The 16,806-nt window shown below is 46.1% G+C and overlaps 1 protein-coding gene across 4 annotated transcripts in view; it reads left to right on the top strand.

Annotated features, from left to right (window-relative positions):
* The first annotated feature begins 5,878 nt into the window (after nt 1–5,878).
* NID2 (nidogen 2) overlaps nt 5,879–16,806 on the top strand; it is a 59,436-nt gene continuing 48,508 nt past the window's right edge. For all 4 annotated transcript variants that reach the window (XM_026480390.4, XM_026480388.4, XM_026480391.4 and 1 more), the window contains exons 1-3: nt 5,879–6,349; nt 7,013–7,321; nt 16,137–16,369. In XM_026480390.4, the coding sequence (XP_026336175.2) occupies nt 5,894–6,349; nt 7,013–7,321; nt 16,137–16,369 (998 nt within the window). In that variant the 5' untranslated portion in view covers nt 5,879–5,893. The remainder of the gene's footprint in view (nt 6,350–7,012; nt 7,322–16,136; nt 16,370–16,806) is intronic.

Raw genomic sequence — 16,806 nt, 5'->3', positions numbered from 1 at the left:
CTATTTATTCAACATTGTGTTAGATAGCGGTGGGAGTATTTAAAGGAAGTGAAAAGTAGATCTTTTGAGGAACTTACAGTCTGGGTGAAGAGAGAAGTCTTTGTGAAGAAGATGGATGCTGACGTTAAGCGCTAACTTATGAGATTCCGCCTGTGCTCGCAGTGGAGTTACAAGAAGAGAGAACAATTTTGGCTTTTCTGCACCATTCTTTCTAGAGGAAAATAATGCCGTTAGCCATAATAGCTTCAAGTATAATTAGTAGTGAAGGTATCCTGGCTACCAACGTAAAAGCCACACCTTCTAATTCCTTTTATCCCACAACAATCCAGAATATAACTAATATGTGAAGAATTGGGGAGTAGATTATTCAGGAAAAAAGTGTGGGAGTTATGGAAGATTTCTTTTTATTTATTTATTTATTTTGGGGGAAGATTTCTTTACAACACTTTTCCCCAATTCAAATCAGCAGTGGTTTACTGAACAGCCCAGAAGGTTGTATCAGGTACTCTGCTAGACCTGTGACGTTTAGGATGAGGAAGATACAGTCCTGCCTCCAGGGTTGGTTTGCATTCGAGTGGCCTATCAAGGCCTGTCTCTTTCTCTGTGCTCAGGCTTGTGGTAAAAGTGATCTGAAATAGATGTACCGAGTCCAGAAGAGTGCTTAAGAAGAAAAGAAGACTAAAGTGTGCCATTATATGGAAACTACCCCTGAAGCCCTTTTAAGCAGTTGAAGGGACAGATATAAATAGACCACTTCAGTATTTTTGGTGAGGACCTGAGATGGGAGTGTGCCAGGTGTTTCAGCCCCTCAGAGGCTGCCAGAACTCTGGGAGGCCGCTGATGTGAAGTGATGTCTGAATTGAGTCCTGGAGGCAATGAGGGGTCATCAGGAGGTAAGAAGCTGTTCCAGGCAAGGAACAGCATAAACAGGGGCACCCTGGAGTCAAGCTACCTGTGTGGATGGGGAACTACCCGTAGTTCAGTTATTGCTAAAGGTCCAGGTAGGAAAAGGCAGGAGATGACAGACAGAGGCCAGGCGTCAGGGCCTTTCCAGCTTACGGTTCAGCCTGCAGGTGAGGGAGGATCCACCCAACGGTCCTAGACAGGAACATGTGGTGGTCAGATTTGTGTGTTAGAAAGATGTAGAGAAAGGAGTTAGCCAAGCATCAGGATTAGGTAGTGCTGCACGTAACAGCGGCTCACACCAGCGCGGGTGTGTTTGCCCACGTAGCAAATAGTCTGGAGGTAGGCAGTTACTCACCAACTAAGACGCTCATCTCCTATCTGTCTCTTGGCTTTGCCATGCTTTCGTCCTCATGGTTGTCACTTCATGGTCAGAAGAGGGTTGTCCAAACTCAAACCAACACATCCACATGTAAGGCAGCAAGAACGGGGAAAGAGGCAACTATCCCCAGAAATCCCCAAGTTAAGAGCCCTCCCGGAAATCACCAGCCTTTCAGCAAACTGCTAGGGGTTTCGCCCGGACTCCACTAGACGGTGACTCCAGCTGCAAGAGAAGCCAAGAGAGCACTTATCTCCTTCCGTCTGTGGTGGGTTCACGCAAGGGAGGAGATTGGGAATACGGAATTGGGTAGCTAACCTGTCGTTTCTGCCACGAAAGCTAGCTGGTGAGAGCTGAGAAGGACGGGAGACAGGGCAATGGTAATCAAGAAGGAGTGGCTATTGCTGCCACTAACGAAAACTAAAAACTCAGAACTTCTGAGTCGTGGATCTAATTCTAGAAGTAGGTTTGATGTGTCATCCCACCTGCGGAGGGATATAGATGAAAAACTCAAGTGAAAGCTTAGGGCTTGGGATATATTTGGAGGTCGTTAGAATGTAGGGATCTCAAATAATCTATCCCAAGCACTACTCAGAATTTCTGAGCCGTGAATAGTTTTTTTTTTAGGCCTAACAATTTCGATTAAGCCTAAATCTGCAGAGATGTGCTAATTTGCACAGCCCTGGCTTTTTTTCTACATGCTAATATACCCACCCTGGAATTTAATGGATAGTAAAGTTATGCAAAGAATCACTGTGCACAACAAGAACCAGAACATTTTCTGCCAAGCCCACCTCCAGTACAAACACACACACACACATACCAGTCAGGGCTATACATAGAACTTGCTCTTGAATCCCCACATCTATTTGCCACACTGTGGAGCAAATGTGTTTTCATTCTCTTGATTAAAATAACAGGAAGTATCATCATTCTTCAAGTCTTGGTATTTCTAACAGGCATAGAACCACACACACACAAATATAATCGTGGAGACTCTTGACAAGGTCTATCGGCAAGGCGTCTGGTACCATTCCTGGCTTGGGATAAAAAGTTCTGTACCTAAATCCTCTTACCTCTCAAGTCATGCTCGGAGCTACCGCGCAGATGCGATCCAAGAGGACTTAGACGTCTCTAGAGGTCCTCTATAACTGCCAACCCAAAAGGAGCCTCTGCCTCTTCGGCCAGTCTGGCAAGGCATGGAAATTCTACTCTGGGACTGGCTACAAGAGTAGTATTTTCTTCAGTATTTGCTTTGACCAGTGAATTACTATGACAGGTTTTTTCTTTTCCTGAAGACACAGAGTGACATTTTAAAAGAGAAACCACGGGGTTCCACAGTGTTTTAAAAATAATATTAGAATAAGAGCTCAAAGGAATGTCTGCTCAAGCACAACCGTCTATAGCCTCGTATTTCAAGCAGAATTCGGCCACTCGAAGCAGCCAGGGAGCCAGCACTGCTCTTTTCAGCCCCTGCCCTATTGGCTGTACTTCCTTGTACTCAGCATCAGATTCAGATTTGAAACTAGTGACATCCTCTCGGTGCGACCGCTCTTTTTGCCTGTTTTGTTGCTAAGTCTGTGCTATGTTGTGGTGTTGCTGCTTTTTCATATTTATACTCATTTTCCCTGACCCCAGAGCAAGAGTTTCTTTCTTTTTTTTTTTTTTTTAAGATTTTATTTATTTATGTGACAGAGAGACAGCCAGCGAGAGAGGGAACACAGCAGGCGAGTGAGAGAGGAAGAAGCAGGCTCCCAGCAGAGGAGCCCGATGTGGGACTCGATCCCGGAACGCCAGGATCACGCCCTGAGCAGAAGGCAGACGCTTTAACGACTGCACTACCCAGGCGCCCCAGAGCAAGAGTTTCTTGAGGTCAGGGGTCACACGTCATACTCCATTGTGTCTTGCCGAGAGTTGTGTTTGTCATGGTAAACTGGCAGGAAATAGTTGTTGGATGGATGGATGGAAGAATGATAAAAGCTGGGAAACAGTGGAAGGTGGCTGCAGCCTGGTAAAGAGGATTAGGAAACGCAGGTCAGATTAGCAGGAAAGGTGCTGTAGGGGAAAGAATGCTTCATTTGTGTCAGCAGACATGGATCTTAGCCCCAGGCTGGCTGGCTTGCTTCACTCATTCAACAAACATTTCTCTAAATTTCTCTAGATGAGCCAGGCAAGCATTGCCCCAGGCCCCGAATAAGACAGAGGCCCTGTGCTCGAGGTGTGGTGCTAAGAGTGAGAGAGACATGTGGCAGTCAGGGATTACAGGAGATACGGTGGGATTGGCAATATGATAATGGCATGCACGGAGCACACGGAGATTCTAAATCAGACTGTGGTTTCCAGGAAACTTCTGGAAAGAGAATGAAGGATGAATGAGTGTTGGCTAGAGGACACTGATTGGGAAAAGCATTACAGGTAGAGGCACTAGCATGTGAAGGTATTCCACACCATAAAATAGAAGGTCGCATTTGAGAACTAAAGTCTGAGCTAAAATGGTAGCTGTGGCCAGAGCTGAAGTTAGAGAGGTAGGCTAGAACTGCCTTGCAAAGGACCTTGTGGCAATATGATTTAGTGCTAAAGAGCAGAGGTTTAGAAATCAGACAGAACTGAGTTCAAATCCCAGCTCTGGTACTTGCAAGGCACATAACTAACTGATTTTTTTTAAAAAAAATTCCTCAGCACTGTGTCTAGCTGTATCATTTATCTATTGCTGCATAAGAAATTATCCCAAACCATAACAGCTTAAAACAACACACATTTATTAAGTTCTTATGATTCCTCTGGGTCCAGAATCTGGTTTTCTGCTTCAGGGTCTCCCACAAGGCTGCAATCAATGTGTCAGCCAGAGATGAGGTATTGTTTCAAGATGTGATGAGAAGGATCCATTTCCAAGCTCATTTACATGGTTGTTGGCAGAATTCAGTGCCTGGCTGGCCGTTGGCCAGAGGCTGCCCTCAGTTCCTTGCCATGTGGGCCTCCCCAACATAACAGCTTGCGTCATCAGTCAGTGACAGAGGGTCTGCGACCAAGACATATGTGGCCTAATCACTGAAGTGACTTCTTGTCACTATTGCCACATTCTAGGTTAAAAGTCACTAAGCCAGCCCACACTCCAGGGGAGGGGATTATACAAGGGAATGAACAGCATAAAATGGGGATCTTGGGAGTCATTTTAAGCCACTAGCCTATAGCTGGTAGCTTATAGTAGTAGCTGATAGCTTATATTACCACCAAATAAATATTAGCTTTTCTTTATTATGCTCAATTGAGAGATTTGGAAAACCTAGAGAGAGCTGGTGAAGGATTTTATATCAAGAGTAACTTTAGGTGACCCTGGCTAGGTCAAATCACATCATGTCTTTGAGCCTTATTTCCTCCTCAGTTCAGTGAAAATATCTATCTCCCATAGAAATGGGAACATATATGTGCAAGCACAAATACATTTTTGTAACAACAAGCATACAACTCTTTGCAGTCGGAGGAAGCAAACTGCGTTGGGCTGGTTTTCCATTTTGTGCTGATACTGTGAATCTCACAGTCTGGTATCTTCAGAGTTTTCAGGGCTTGGCCCTGTGGGCCCAGAAGGATTTGTATAACTGGAATAAACACCCACAAAAAGAAATTTGTCTTTTGCACATCCCTCAAGCCATTTCCAAGGGTTTGCTTTTTTCCTTCTTTTTAAATACCTTTGCTTCCAAGGACCCCATGGGGGCTAGAGAGAGAAAACAGACTATCTGGGAAATTTCAAGCTCTTGATAATAAAAGTGGTAATAAAATCTCGTCTGGTTCCTGATGCTTCACAGAGGGGTTGTTTGTGGTGGATGGGGTTCCCCCACATCTAGCAGCTGGTTTCCAGTCCCAGGGAGCGGCTCAGGTTACCACCCCCTTGCCCAACGCAAGGGCAGCCTCGATGCCTGCAAGGCAGCGGGTGAGAGACCCAAAGTACCCCTACCCTGGCGCCTCACCCATTTCCGCTTGGTGCCCAAATGGGATGCTTCATTCCATGCCCCACATGGAGCCGATCACACACGGTAGTGTTTCATGGTCTTTCCAGGTCCCGTTTTCCCTGGGAAAGGTACACAGAGCTCTCTTGACCCAGAACCAGACCGGTGGGCATTTCGGCGGGTAGCCTTTGGATGGGGGCCGGAATTTAGGAATTAGCGCCCCCCCAACCCCGCCCAATCATTCCGGCTTCATACAAAGCGCGCATCTCGGCAGGGCGTCTCTGGGTGGAGCAAGGGAGCTGTGGCAGCGACGCCTCGAGAGCGAGGGGCGCCCGGGACCCCCCCCCCCGCCACACCCTCGCCCTGCCAGCCTGGCGGGGGGCGTCGCGCCAGCCAGCAGCTGCACACGCCGCTGCGGGGTACCCCCTTGGCGCTGAGGTCCTCTCCTGCAGCGCCGCTGCCCTCGGACTTCGCGAGCCATTTGGTGTCGGGGGAGGGGCTCGCGGACCCCGCCGAGCAGTCCCCGCAGGAGGGCGGGAGCGAGCCCTGCAGCTCTCGGATTGCGGAGGCGGAGCAGCACTCCGGGCAGCCCCGGCCCGAGGCTTCTACCTCGCCAGCCCCGCCGCTCCCGCGACCGCTGCCTTAGAAAACTTTTAACAAGAACCAGATGTGGCAGCCGCTGTCGAACTTTCCCCGAGCCTGTGATTGGTCCCCGGCCGAGGGCGGCAGCCAGTCAGCGCGCTGGGAGGGCCCGCAGTCCCAGCCCGCCCGGGCGCCCGCGGGGATCCAGGTTGGAGGCTGGCGCGGCGCAGCTAGTGGGCAGGCGGGCCGGGCCGGGACGCGCTCTGCCGCCGGGCAGCCCAGGAGCCGAGCGAGCATGCGGGGGGACCACGCAGCCCGGCGACTGGCGCTGCAACAGCTGCCGCTGCCGCTGCCGCCGCCGCCACTGCTGCTGCTGCTGTTCCTGCTGTCCCGGGCCGGGGCGCTGCACCCAGACGAGCTCTTCCCTTACGGGCAGTCGCGGGGGGACCAGCTCCTGCAGGAAGGCGACGATGAAAGCTCAGCCCCGGTGAAGCTGGCGAGTCCCCTGCGCTTCTACGAAGCCCAGTTCAGCTACCTCTACGTAAGTTCAGCCCCCGCTTGGTGTGGGAACCGGCAGCTTTCTCGCAGCTTCTTTCCACCGGTCAATGTAGTGTGGATCTCACCGAACCCCTGCCTTCCAAGCGGAGGAAATAGTCCGCACGCCGGGCTGTCCCCGAGTGCCCCTGGGGTGGGACCTGGCTCTGCAGCGGTGCTGCTGTCTGGCTTGCTTTTCTTTACCTCGAGAGGAAGAGCAAGAATTCAGACCCACAAATTCGTAGCTACATAAGCGTCCCAGGCAGAAAAGGAGTTGGGGATGCTGGGGCGGCCAGTAGGGTTTCCAGTAAGGACCCCGAGAAGGCTATGCACGTCTGCAGAGCTAGTGTGTTCCCTCCTCGGACCCGGAGGTTTTCTCCAGCGTTATGCCGGGAGTGAGAAGATACGTGAGCCGGGAGTTTTAGGGCTCCTGGACTTATCGCACCGCGCTGTGGGGTAGGGAGGGCGGGCGGGGCGCCGGCTGAAGTTGCGCTGGTCGTCCTGAAGGAGTCCGGTTCCCCGTGGGTAGGGAAGGGGCAGCTTCAAGCCCCAGGCGGTTCCCTTCCCTCCGTGCGTAGCAGGGTGGGCGCGCACATTTGGACCTGTGGTGGCCGCCCGAGGGCCTCCTGCCTCGTACACGACCGTCACCTTTTGTCCCTCTGTTCCACAGGTGGGCACCAACGGTATCATCTCCACTCAGGACTTCCCTAGGGAGACCCAGTACGTGGACGATGATTTCCCCACAGACTTTCCGGCCATCGCTCCCTTCCTGGCGGACATCGACACGAGCCGGGGCAGGGGCCAGGTCCTGTACCGTGAAGACACGTCCCTGGCGGTGCTGGGCCTGGCCGCCCGCTACGTGCGCGCCGGCTTCCCGCGCACCGCGGCGCGCTTCACCCCCACCCACGCCTTCCTGGCCACCTGGGAGCAGGTGGGCGCCTACGAGGAGGCCAGCAGCCGCGTGCCGCCCTCAGAAGAGGTAACCGACCGGGGGTGCTTGGCCGCCGAGCCAATGGAGGGATGGGTTTGAATTCTGGGCTGGAACCCAGGGCGTGGCTTGGAGTTTCTTCGGAGTCCGCTCTCGTGCTGAACCTGCTGTGCCGTTTGGAGGCACCAGGGCTGACGTGGCTTGGAGGTGAAGAAGGCTGTTTTCTCCAGGCGTCCTCTAAGGGTCTGAGAGCGGCTACTTCTAGCAAGGGTCGGGTGTGAGGGCCCCAGTGCAGATGCGGAAGGCCCTCAGAACACAAGGCAGTTCACTGTCTGGTTGTTGATTTTTGGAATCCCCTCTAAGTATACAAGAATTATTTCTAATTATATGTTCATCGAAGGAAAACATCAGCAAATACAGGCAATTTAAAAAAGAACAACCACTCATTTTCCTACCACTCAAAGATAATCACTGTTAAACATTTTCATTTGTATCTTCCAGAGGTTTTTTTTCCTATTACTATCTATTTATCCGTCACTGTCCATTAACACTAATGGGTTGGCACTGCACATACTGTTTTGTAAACTATTTTTTTCACTCGGTAGTGTATTGTAAATATGTTTCAGTGTCACTAAATATGTTTCTACAACATCATTTATAATATCTGCATAATATTCTACCCAGTGAATTTACCACTGTGTCCAGTGGTCATTAAGGTTATTTCCAATTTTTCATCGTTATAAATAATTTTGTGAAGCACTTTTTTTTTTTTCTTTTTTTTTTTTTTTAGCTAAGTCTTTCCACATGTCCTTACTTGATATTCCGGGAAGTGGAACTGGTGGGTCAGAGAGGATCCACTTTTTATGAGGTTCTTGATAGCTTTTGCCAAGTTACTCTGCAGACATCAGTTTACATGCTCCGTGGTTTACAGGAGACTGTCCTCTATTTGTTTTAAAGTGTCTACCTGAGAAGGTAAACAATCTGAGCTCCCAGTCTTAAGGCTTGGCAGCAACATTTAAAGTACTCCTAATGGACATCAGTTGGGACCAGGGTGGCTTGGCAAATGGGGACCTGCCTCAATCCTGGAATAGGTAAGGGCTTCCTCCTGTGAAATAAGACCTGAATCTAAAATTTCATTCTCAAGGGGCCGAAACTCCTAGAATTTATCTTTATTTGACTCATCATAGTTGTTTCTTAGCTATAGAAAGATGGCACATACCCTCCCTGAAAGATTAAGCAGCCTGCCTGCTCTCACTAAGTAGTTCAAGATGGTGGCCATTTTGTTTTGTATTCTGTAAGAGAAATATTCCCAAAAAGCTATTCTAAGAAGATCTAGAAATAAAAGATATTTGAATTGTGATTTTTTTTGACATTCATTTTTTGTCAGGCAGCATTTAGTTTTGTTTATTAACTTTGTTTTACAGATGTGGTTTGACATTTCAGTTATTCAATTCAACAGAATACATTCAATTCAAACAAATATATTGGGTATTTCCTTTGTGCAGGGCATTGGGCTAGGTGGAGGGTTGGAGAAAGATGAATAAGATAAGGCTCCTCATCATGTTGAATTAATTCATTCACTCATTCATTCATTTTTGTATACAAGTTTTAAGAACTTATTTAAAATTAGAGGCTTGGTGGCTCAGTTGGTTGAGCAATGGACTCTTGATTTCCGCTCAGGTTGTGATCTCAGAGTCCTGAGATTAAGCCTGGCAGCAGCTCCCCACTCAGCAGGGAGTCTGCTTCCCCTCTCTTTCCCTCCGCCCCTCCCCCAACTTGTGCGCTCTCTAAAATAAGTAAATAAATCTTAAAAAGTAAAATAAAATTAAATATAACATACCTATCATAGAAAACTTAGAAAATTAGAAAATAAGAATATAAACATTATTTATAATTCCACCAACCAGAGGTGACCACTGCTAATACATTATTGTGTTTTCTGCCAGTCTTTTTTTGTAAACATGTATCTTATATGTGGCATATGCATATAAGTGTGTGTATAAGCAATTTATATGTAAATGTAGTTAAGATTTATTTATCCAGCAAACTGGTTTTGCACACTTACTATGGTTCAGAACTGGTATAGACACAGTGAAAGGAAATACTCTTTGCTCGTAAGGACCTCATAGTTTAGTGGGGACTTTGATTATGTTCAATATGATAAATGTAATAGCATCTTCACTTAAGAAGACTAACTCGGCACCTTCCTGGTTAGGAGACTCAATCTGGGAAGGTTATAATGAGGAAGTAGCTTTGAATCTGAGTTGAGCACAGTGGAACAGTCTCAGAAGAAATAGCATGTGATGTACACCCGCGTGCTGTAAAGTGTACTGTGTTTTGCACCTTCCGTGTGGTGCATTACTGAATAGGAAGGGTGGTTGGGCATGAGGATGAAAAAGCCATGGGGTGGGGACAGATCATGCTCTGTGGGAGTTTGGATTTGTTTCTTTGGCAGTGGGTAGGTTTTGAAGGATTTTAAGCAAGGGATTGGATTTCTACCCCCTCTCCCCCCAGAGTTCTTTTTGTCTGTATTGAGAAGGTAACGACTCAAAGGAAAGACTACTAAAACAATCATTATATATGTTGTTTACTCAAGCCATCTAGTTAATTCTTAAAACAATTATTTTATCATACTGTCTTTCTACAGCAATCCTATGAGATAAGTACAACAAGAATTATTGTTTGCATTTCACAGATAATGGCAAATAGAAGATAATGCAATTGTTGTGAATTGTGCTCTTAGTGAGGCAAAGGCAGGTTTAGAGTATACATTTCTTGATTCTTAGTTTTTTTTTTTGCCTTTATTTTTAAGTAATCTTTACACCCAACATGGGGCTTGAACTCACAAGCCCAAGATCAGGAGTCGCATGCTGTACCAACTGAGCCAACCAGGCGCCCTGGGTTTTTTTATTGCTTTTAACCCACATTTTTCATGCAAGACCCATTTTCTTGGCTCAAGTGATGTAGGTGGACATAATAATTGTGCTTTTTCTAAAGGCTTCCAATAAAGCTTGATGTGCTCTTAGTATCAGAAGAGTATTTGGAATCATATTTCATTCAAAGGAAGAATGAACTTGCAATGAAATTGGCTGCCAAGGATGCTGTTGATACCTTATTACTTCCAAATTAGTATTCTGATGCTCTGAAGAGAATTCAGCTGCATCTGTTTTACTTTTTCAACAGAACAAGGATGAAGCTGAGTTGAGTGGGATGAATTGGAGATGAACAGTTGCACAGAAGTGCTGGGATGGCGAAATTACACTAGAGCTTTAAGATTCCATTTTTTACAGCTTATTTGAAACCAAAAATTACAATACAGACAAGGTGACTTTGTTAATTATTGTTTCAATTTCATCTGTAGCATGGAAATACCACCCTTTCACGCAACTTTCAGGGTGGTTGTGAAGACCATGACGATATAAAAAGATTTTGAATGAAGACGTGCATTACAGAAGGTTATTCAGTGACTTTGGAAGCAATGACTCAGCCCCATTCTTATTTCCTAACCTGTAAAATGGGGGAGCAATGCCTACCTTACAGGATTGTTGTCAGAATTAACTAAGGTGGCACTTTTAAGTAGGGTGACATTTTTAAGTAGTCATTGTATTCTTTTAGACCTAGTGGGTGTGAATGCTCAGTCAATCTGTGTTCCTCTGTGTTGGCTTGATAGGAACAGATTCTGGTTTTTAAATTTCTCTATTTTGTAAAGACACTGGGATGTAAGGCCTTTGCCTAAGAAGTCTTTAAATACTAGGTTTTCTGAACTACAACTTCTGTCTAGTTTCTTTTGGGTGAGAAGTATAGGAAGATTTGTAGATTCCATCACTCTTACTTTTCTAGTTAAAATCATTCTTCAGACATTGCCATATGCTGAGTTGGCTTCAGAATTTGTTTCCTTTTGAAAGGAGATAAGGGTTCTGTTTGGAGAGAGGATGTTTTTTCAATTACCCACATTGAAGGTTCTTCTGCATACTTTAAAGAGCCCTGTGATTTGAGTTTTTATTTTAATAGTTCTTTGGAGATAGATTCTGGCAAACAGTGATCTGCCTTGCCTGAAGGGCTGTGTGAGTTCTACGTGGCTTTCTTAAACCTTGACACACTAACCCTATGTTGCAAAGTTACTGGAAACTTGAAGATATCAGAAGAATGGCATCTTCACCATTTGAAACTGTTTCAGTTGCTGCCCTTTCTCTCCATGGATATTCATGGTGGGTATGACAGGATGTTGTATCTGATGTGGCAGGAATGGCAAATTGTAACTGCAAATTAAAAGAAGTGAAGAAATAGGGGTTGCCTCGGAGGCTCAGTTTGTTAAGTGTCCGACTCTTGATTTTGGCTCAGGTCCTGGTCTCAAAGTCGTTGAGATCTGCCGTGTTGGGAGCCTTGGACGTGGAGCCTGCTTAAGATTCTCTCCCTCCCCCTGGCTTGCCGGGGTGCGGCGGGGTGGGGGGTGGGGGGGTGTGCGTTACGCTGGCTCTCTTAAAAAAAAAAAACAAATAGTGTTTATCAGTTCAATTAATCTGAGACTCCTCATCTGTCATAGGTACCTTATGGGGCAAAGAAGTCATGGTATTGACCTTCAGAGAACTTGACGGAGACATAAAGAGGACTCGTGTTTACTTCAGCTTTGGTTTTTGGGGGCGGGGGAGAATTGTTTTGTTGTTTGAGAAATGGGAGTTATGGAGAACTGGGCCACACAAATCTGTGTGATATGGGGGATGTTTTGTTGACCTGGAATTTAAGTTGAGCCAAAAGGATGGAAAGCATGGATCTTGAGAATGAGGCGGAAGGAGAAATTGTTCTGAGTAAGGCCTTGTCCTGGGAGCAGACTGAAAGAGCTGAGGCGGGAGACATGGATGAGGGGAGTCGTGGAGCCAGTCACACAACACGAGCGGAAGGTTGCCCCTCGGAGGCCTAAACCGTGTTGACTTGTTTCAAAGGATGATTGTTGTTGATGGAGGGGGGTGAATCCGCAGAGAGAATGAGAGGTAAAAGAACGACTTTGTTGTAGCTTTTTGACTTCTGGAGCTCAAGTCCAGAAGAGGGGAGGTCTGGGGTCTCTCCGAAAACGTTTAACCTGAGGGCTAAAATATAGCTATGAAGATGTACTGAATAGAGACATATATGGAAATTGGTTAATGAAATGCTTAAGTTTGCTAATGAAATGCTAAAGACTAAGTGTCAGGAAGGATGTCACATTGAGACTAGAGCACAGATGTTTGAGTTTTGGGCAGGATCTGTATGATTTAGGGCATACAAATGAATGAGAGGAGATCGTGCCTTTGACAGTGAGCTGCAGATGCTGGGGGATGGAGCAGTATATCAAGGAGTGGAGGTTAGTGCAGACTCCAAACCCTGGAGGCTGGAAGTCAGTGATGCCACCACTGTGGAGAGCATGTGACCCCAAGGCAGACGGGAAGGAGAACTTTGTGACCCCTGTAGGAGTTACCCTACTTCTTCATTTTCACTGTAATTTTTGTAAGCCACTATAGGCAAACCTGTTTGGGACAAGGCTGGCACTGTTCTGTTTCTTGGCCAGATGGCTGAAATTAATTAAATGAATTGCAAATTTAGAAGCTTGTGGAGGGGCATGAAATTCATCAGGCTGGGTCTGCTGAGTGTCAAGTCAGCATTGCTCGGTGATGTCCCATACCTGAAAGAGAGGGTCAGACCCTGGTTTCTGCTGACAACTCTGGCTTTTCTCTCTTTCGGATAACAGGATGGCAGAAACCTTGAAGCAAGGCAACCGCTGGCCCGGATCCTCTCTGTGCTGCTCCTCTTCCCGCGGAGGCCCCCTCTGTCCTCCCTGGGATCCTGAGGAAGTTGGGAACCGGTGACCCTTTTGTGGGGTTTGGCAGCCCATCTGAGGGTTTATCTTCAGAGACAGAGCACGTGCGGTTCTTGCAAAGGCGCTCGTCTCCGGGAATGTGGAGACCTTTCCGGTCTGGAAGCTAGTCGAGGAGTGCTTTGGGAGGCTGAGTCCTTCAGGACTTCATGAAGTGTGCTCTTTAACAGTTAGATGTAGAATTTTGTAGAGCCAAGAGAGAGAACTTTAAAAATGATCATTTGGTGTGTGGGTGGTTTTTAAACAAACTCTTTTGGCCTGTACTTTGGGATCATAAATTCTATCTAAACTCCTCCTTTTTGCCTCTTTCAGCAGAGACAAGTAAATTAAATAAAGGCTTGCCACCTGTATAATAAGTGCTTGGCTCAGGGATGGCGTATAAAAGGCACCGAATAAATTTTCATCGAAATGAATTTGACTGACAGAATGAATAAAATAAAGTGCTAAGTTCCCAGACTCCACAGTAGAAGCCAGACGCTCCCCTTCACAGCTCTGTTTATTCCCTCCCTCCCCTCCTCCCCCATCTCCTTCAGTTCCCTCACAATCTGTGGTACCCCCTCCTCCTTATCTTCACAGAATTTCTCTAAACTTAGAATCAGGATTCTTCCTATCTTACATTTGTTGTAAGTAATCAATGCCAGGAGCTTCGAAAGCTTGGCTTGTTACAACAGGTCCTTTCTCTTCCTCAAGTACTTTTCTTTCCCTAGCCAAACTTTGTTGATTCTGACCAAGGAGTACTCTGATGTTATGGAATCACTGTTCATCGACGATGTAATATATATTATGTATGGACATGATGCAGAACAGGCTTTGCTTACACTCGGCAGAAGTTATGGTTTCCTAGCTTTGAGAAACTCTAGAAAGCATCCTTTGCCTCTTGTTTGTGCAACAGTCAAGTTTTGCTGATGAACAGTCAACAACTGCAAAAATAACAAATACATGAGCCCCCCACCTCTGCCGTCTTTAAGTGTGTGAGCTTAAACAAAGAAAGCAGGGGCGCCTGGCTGGCTCAGTCAGTAGACCATGTGACTCTTGATCTTGGGGTTGTAAGTTCGAGTCCCATATTGGGTGTAGAGATTACTTAAAAATAAATCTTTAAAAAAGGAAAAAAAGAAAGCGAAATAAGGTAAGTGTTTCTATGTTAGAGAACAAAAAGAAAATTGTGTGCTGCTTTTCTTCTTGACAAACACTTAACACCTGAATTGAGGTGTCCTGTCAGCAAAGTGTCAAAATTATACTTTTTAATTAAGTATTGAAAGGAAGCATAAACATTGGAAGAGTCTGAGCACCATATGGGGAAGGGTCCAGGACAGAACAAAATGCAGGACACTTTCCTGTTGTTTGCTGTTTTATTTAGTAAGATGTGATGTTCTTCTCTGTGCCTACTTTTGTCTGTCTAGCGAAATGGAGAGATAATACCCCTTACCAGTAAATAAGATTTCTAAGAGTCACATATTGGGAAGTAGTGGTATTTATAAATAGCTCCCAGGTCCCTACCAAATTGTAAAAAGAGGGGGACTAGTGAGAGAAGAGTTCTCAGAGTCCTAAATATAATACCTTTTTAAAATAAAATAAGGAGTACTCCTAACCGATCATGTGGGGGTGTGGGTGGAGAGAGCGTTACATAGGTAAAGGCAAAAAGTGTCTGGCTGAAAATACAAGAGTAAATTGAACTTAAGGAGTGATTTTATGAGGGCCTGGGCGCAGAGTTTGCGGCTAACTCAGACTCCTGGTGTCTCACTCTGGTCTGCTTTGGCTCCTCCTGTGTTTATGAATGTTCACAGGCCACCTCTGTGACGCCTCCCCAGCCTAAGCCTGACGTTCACACACCCTCCTCTGGCCTCTACTATCTTCTCCAGTAACTCTCCTGAATTCCAGCCATGGCCGTTCTAAGTGTCAGACTGTCCCAGGCAGAGTCTCCCTTCCTTTGCTCCCTATTCCTTCAGCACCAAGCATAATGTGTAGCTTCGTAGGCACTGGGCTGAATTAAGGTGCAAGTGAATTATTAATAAGTGGAGTTTACAAACAAACAGCTAACCAGGCAAAATGAGGTGGATGGTAACCAGAATGGTAACCAGAAACACCAGGTGTTATGGTCAGAGAACAGAAATAAATCTACAGGGAATCACAGAAAATCTCAGAAGGGCGGCATTAGAAGATTAGGAGGGTTTCCCAGCACAGGGAAACATGAACAAAAATACAGAAGCGATAAAGTACATGGCAGAAAGGAAGGGGCAGGGCTGGGGTGGGGGGGTGCTATGACATAGTCTAATGAAGATGCAGTGGATCTAAACCTGGGAAAAAGCTTGGGGCAGTTATAAACCACCTTGAATGGGATGCTACGGAGTAGTTGGGGTGGCCTAGTGGTGCAGGGCACGGACTCTGGAGCTGGCTGGCCTGCCACCGAGTACTAGCTGCCTGACCTTAGGCAGATCTGTTAGCCCCCTTGTCTTGTTTCCTGGTCTGTGAAAGGAGGGTCGGATAGCTCAGGTGCTGGCATGAAAGGCGGATGAAAGAAAAAAAGAGAGGAGGCTGTGAGAACAGTAAGGAGGCGTTTTGATCAGCCAATGGCTAACACCGTGCCTGCCCATCATAGGCATTCAGTAAACAGGTGAATGAATGAATGAATGAGTGATCCACCTGAGTGCCCAAGGCAGTAAACTAGGGCAGCAGCTGTAGGAATATACTGGCTAATTTTGGTACTTGCTCTTAGTTCTTAAAGAGGTTTGGATGAGAGAAGTTTGAAACCTTAAAAACATTATTTTTGGAACCCGTGGTTCTTACCTATACATATTTCAAGTATTAACGTAAATGATAAAAGAGAATTATGATAATAATATAGCTTACACAATTACAACTTGTAGAGGAAACTGAAAAGAATATAATGTAAAAAAGCAATTTGGAGGAATCCTGAGAAGGGGGAAGACCCTTGTACTTTATGATGCGTTGCTTGCATTCTGTTTTGTTTTTCATTTCTTGTTTGTTTTATTAAGAATATTTCCTATTTTTTGTTTTTCATAGCTGAACACTTTCCAGGCAGTTTTGGCGTCTGATGAGTCTGATACCTACGCCCTCCTTCTGTACCCTGCCAATGGCCTTCAGTTCTTTGGAACCCGCCCCAAAGAGTCTTATAACGTCCAGCTCGAGCTTCCCGCCCGGGTGGGCTTCTGCCGAGGGGAGGTCGATGACTCGAAGAGAGAAGGACCCTATTTCAGCTTGACTAGCACTGAACAGTCTGTGAAAAATCTCTACCAGTAAGTAAACCCTTCCCTGTCTGATGTTAGGACCCGATGGAGCTACCCAAACTCGAGTGCCTCTAAGACCATTAAGTAATATCTTGGTGGCTTCTAAGGGAGGTGTCAGGTCAAAACCAGACACTAGATTAGACCCTGGGAGGAGCAAATTCGCCAAAATATAAAAGACCCTTTTTCTTCCTGCCCTATTGGGTATAGATACCGGAAACAGAACAGTGTGTATGTGTTTGCACAGCCACTGAGGCTTGCTATGAAAAACATTGCTCTTGGAGCCACATAAAAATTATCCAGTAATGTAATTGCCCAGAGTGAGATTTTTCCAGGTTAATCATTTCACAAGGAGGAGATGTTGTGATTTAGTCTTTTAGACAGATACATGTTAAAAGTTAAATCGAGAATAGTGTTATTTGGGGAAAAGGGAAAACCAGACACATGGG

Source organism: Ursus arctos, unplaced genomic scaffold (assembly GCF_023065955.2).
Source record: "Ursus arctos isolate Adak ecotype North America unplaced genomic scaffold, UrsArc2.0 scaffold_25, whole genome shotgun sequence".
In the NCBI taxonomy this organism is placed as follows: Eukaryota; Metazoa; Chordata; class Mammalia; order Carnivora; family Ursidae; genus Ursus; species Ursus arctos.
The sequence above is the reverse complement of the archived record's forward strand: the minus strand, read 5'-3'. Positions and strand labels throughout refer to the sequence as shown.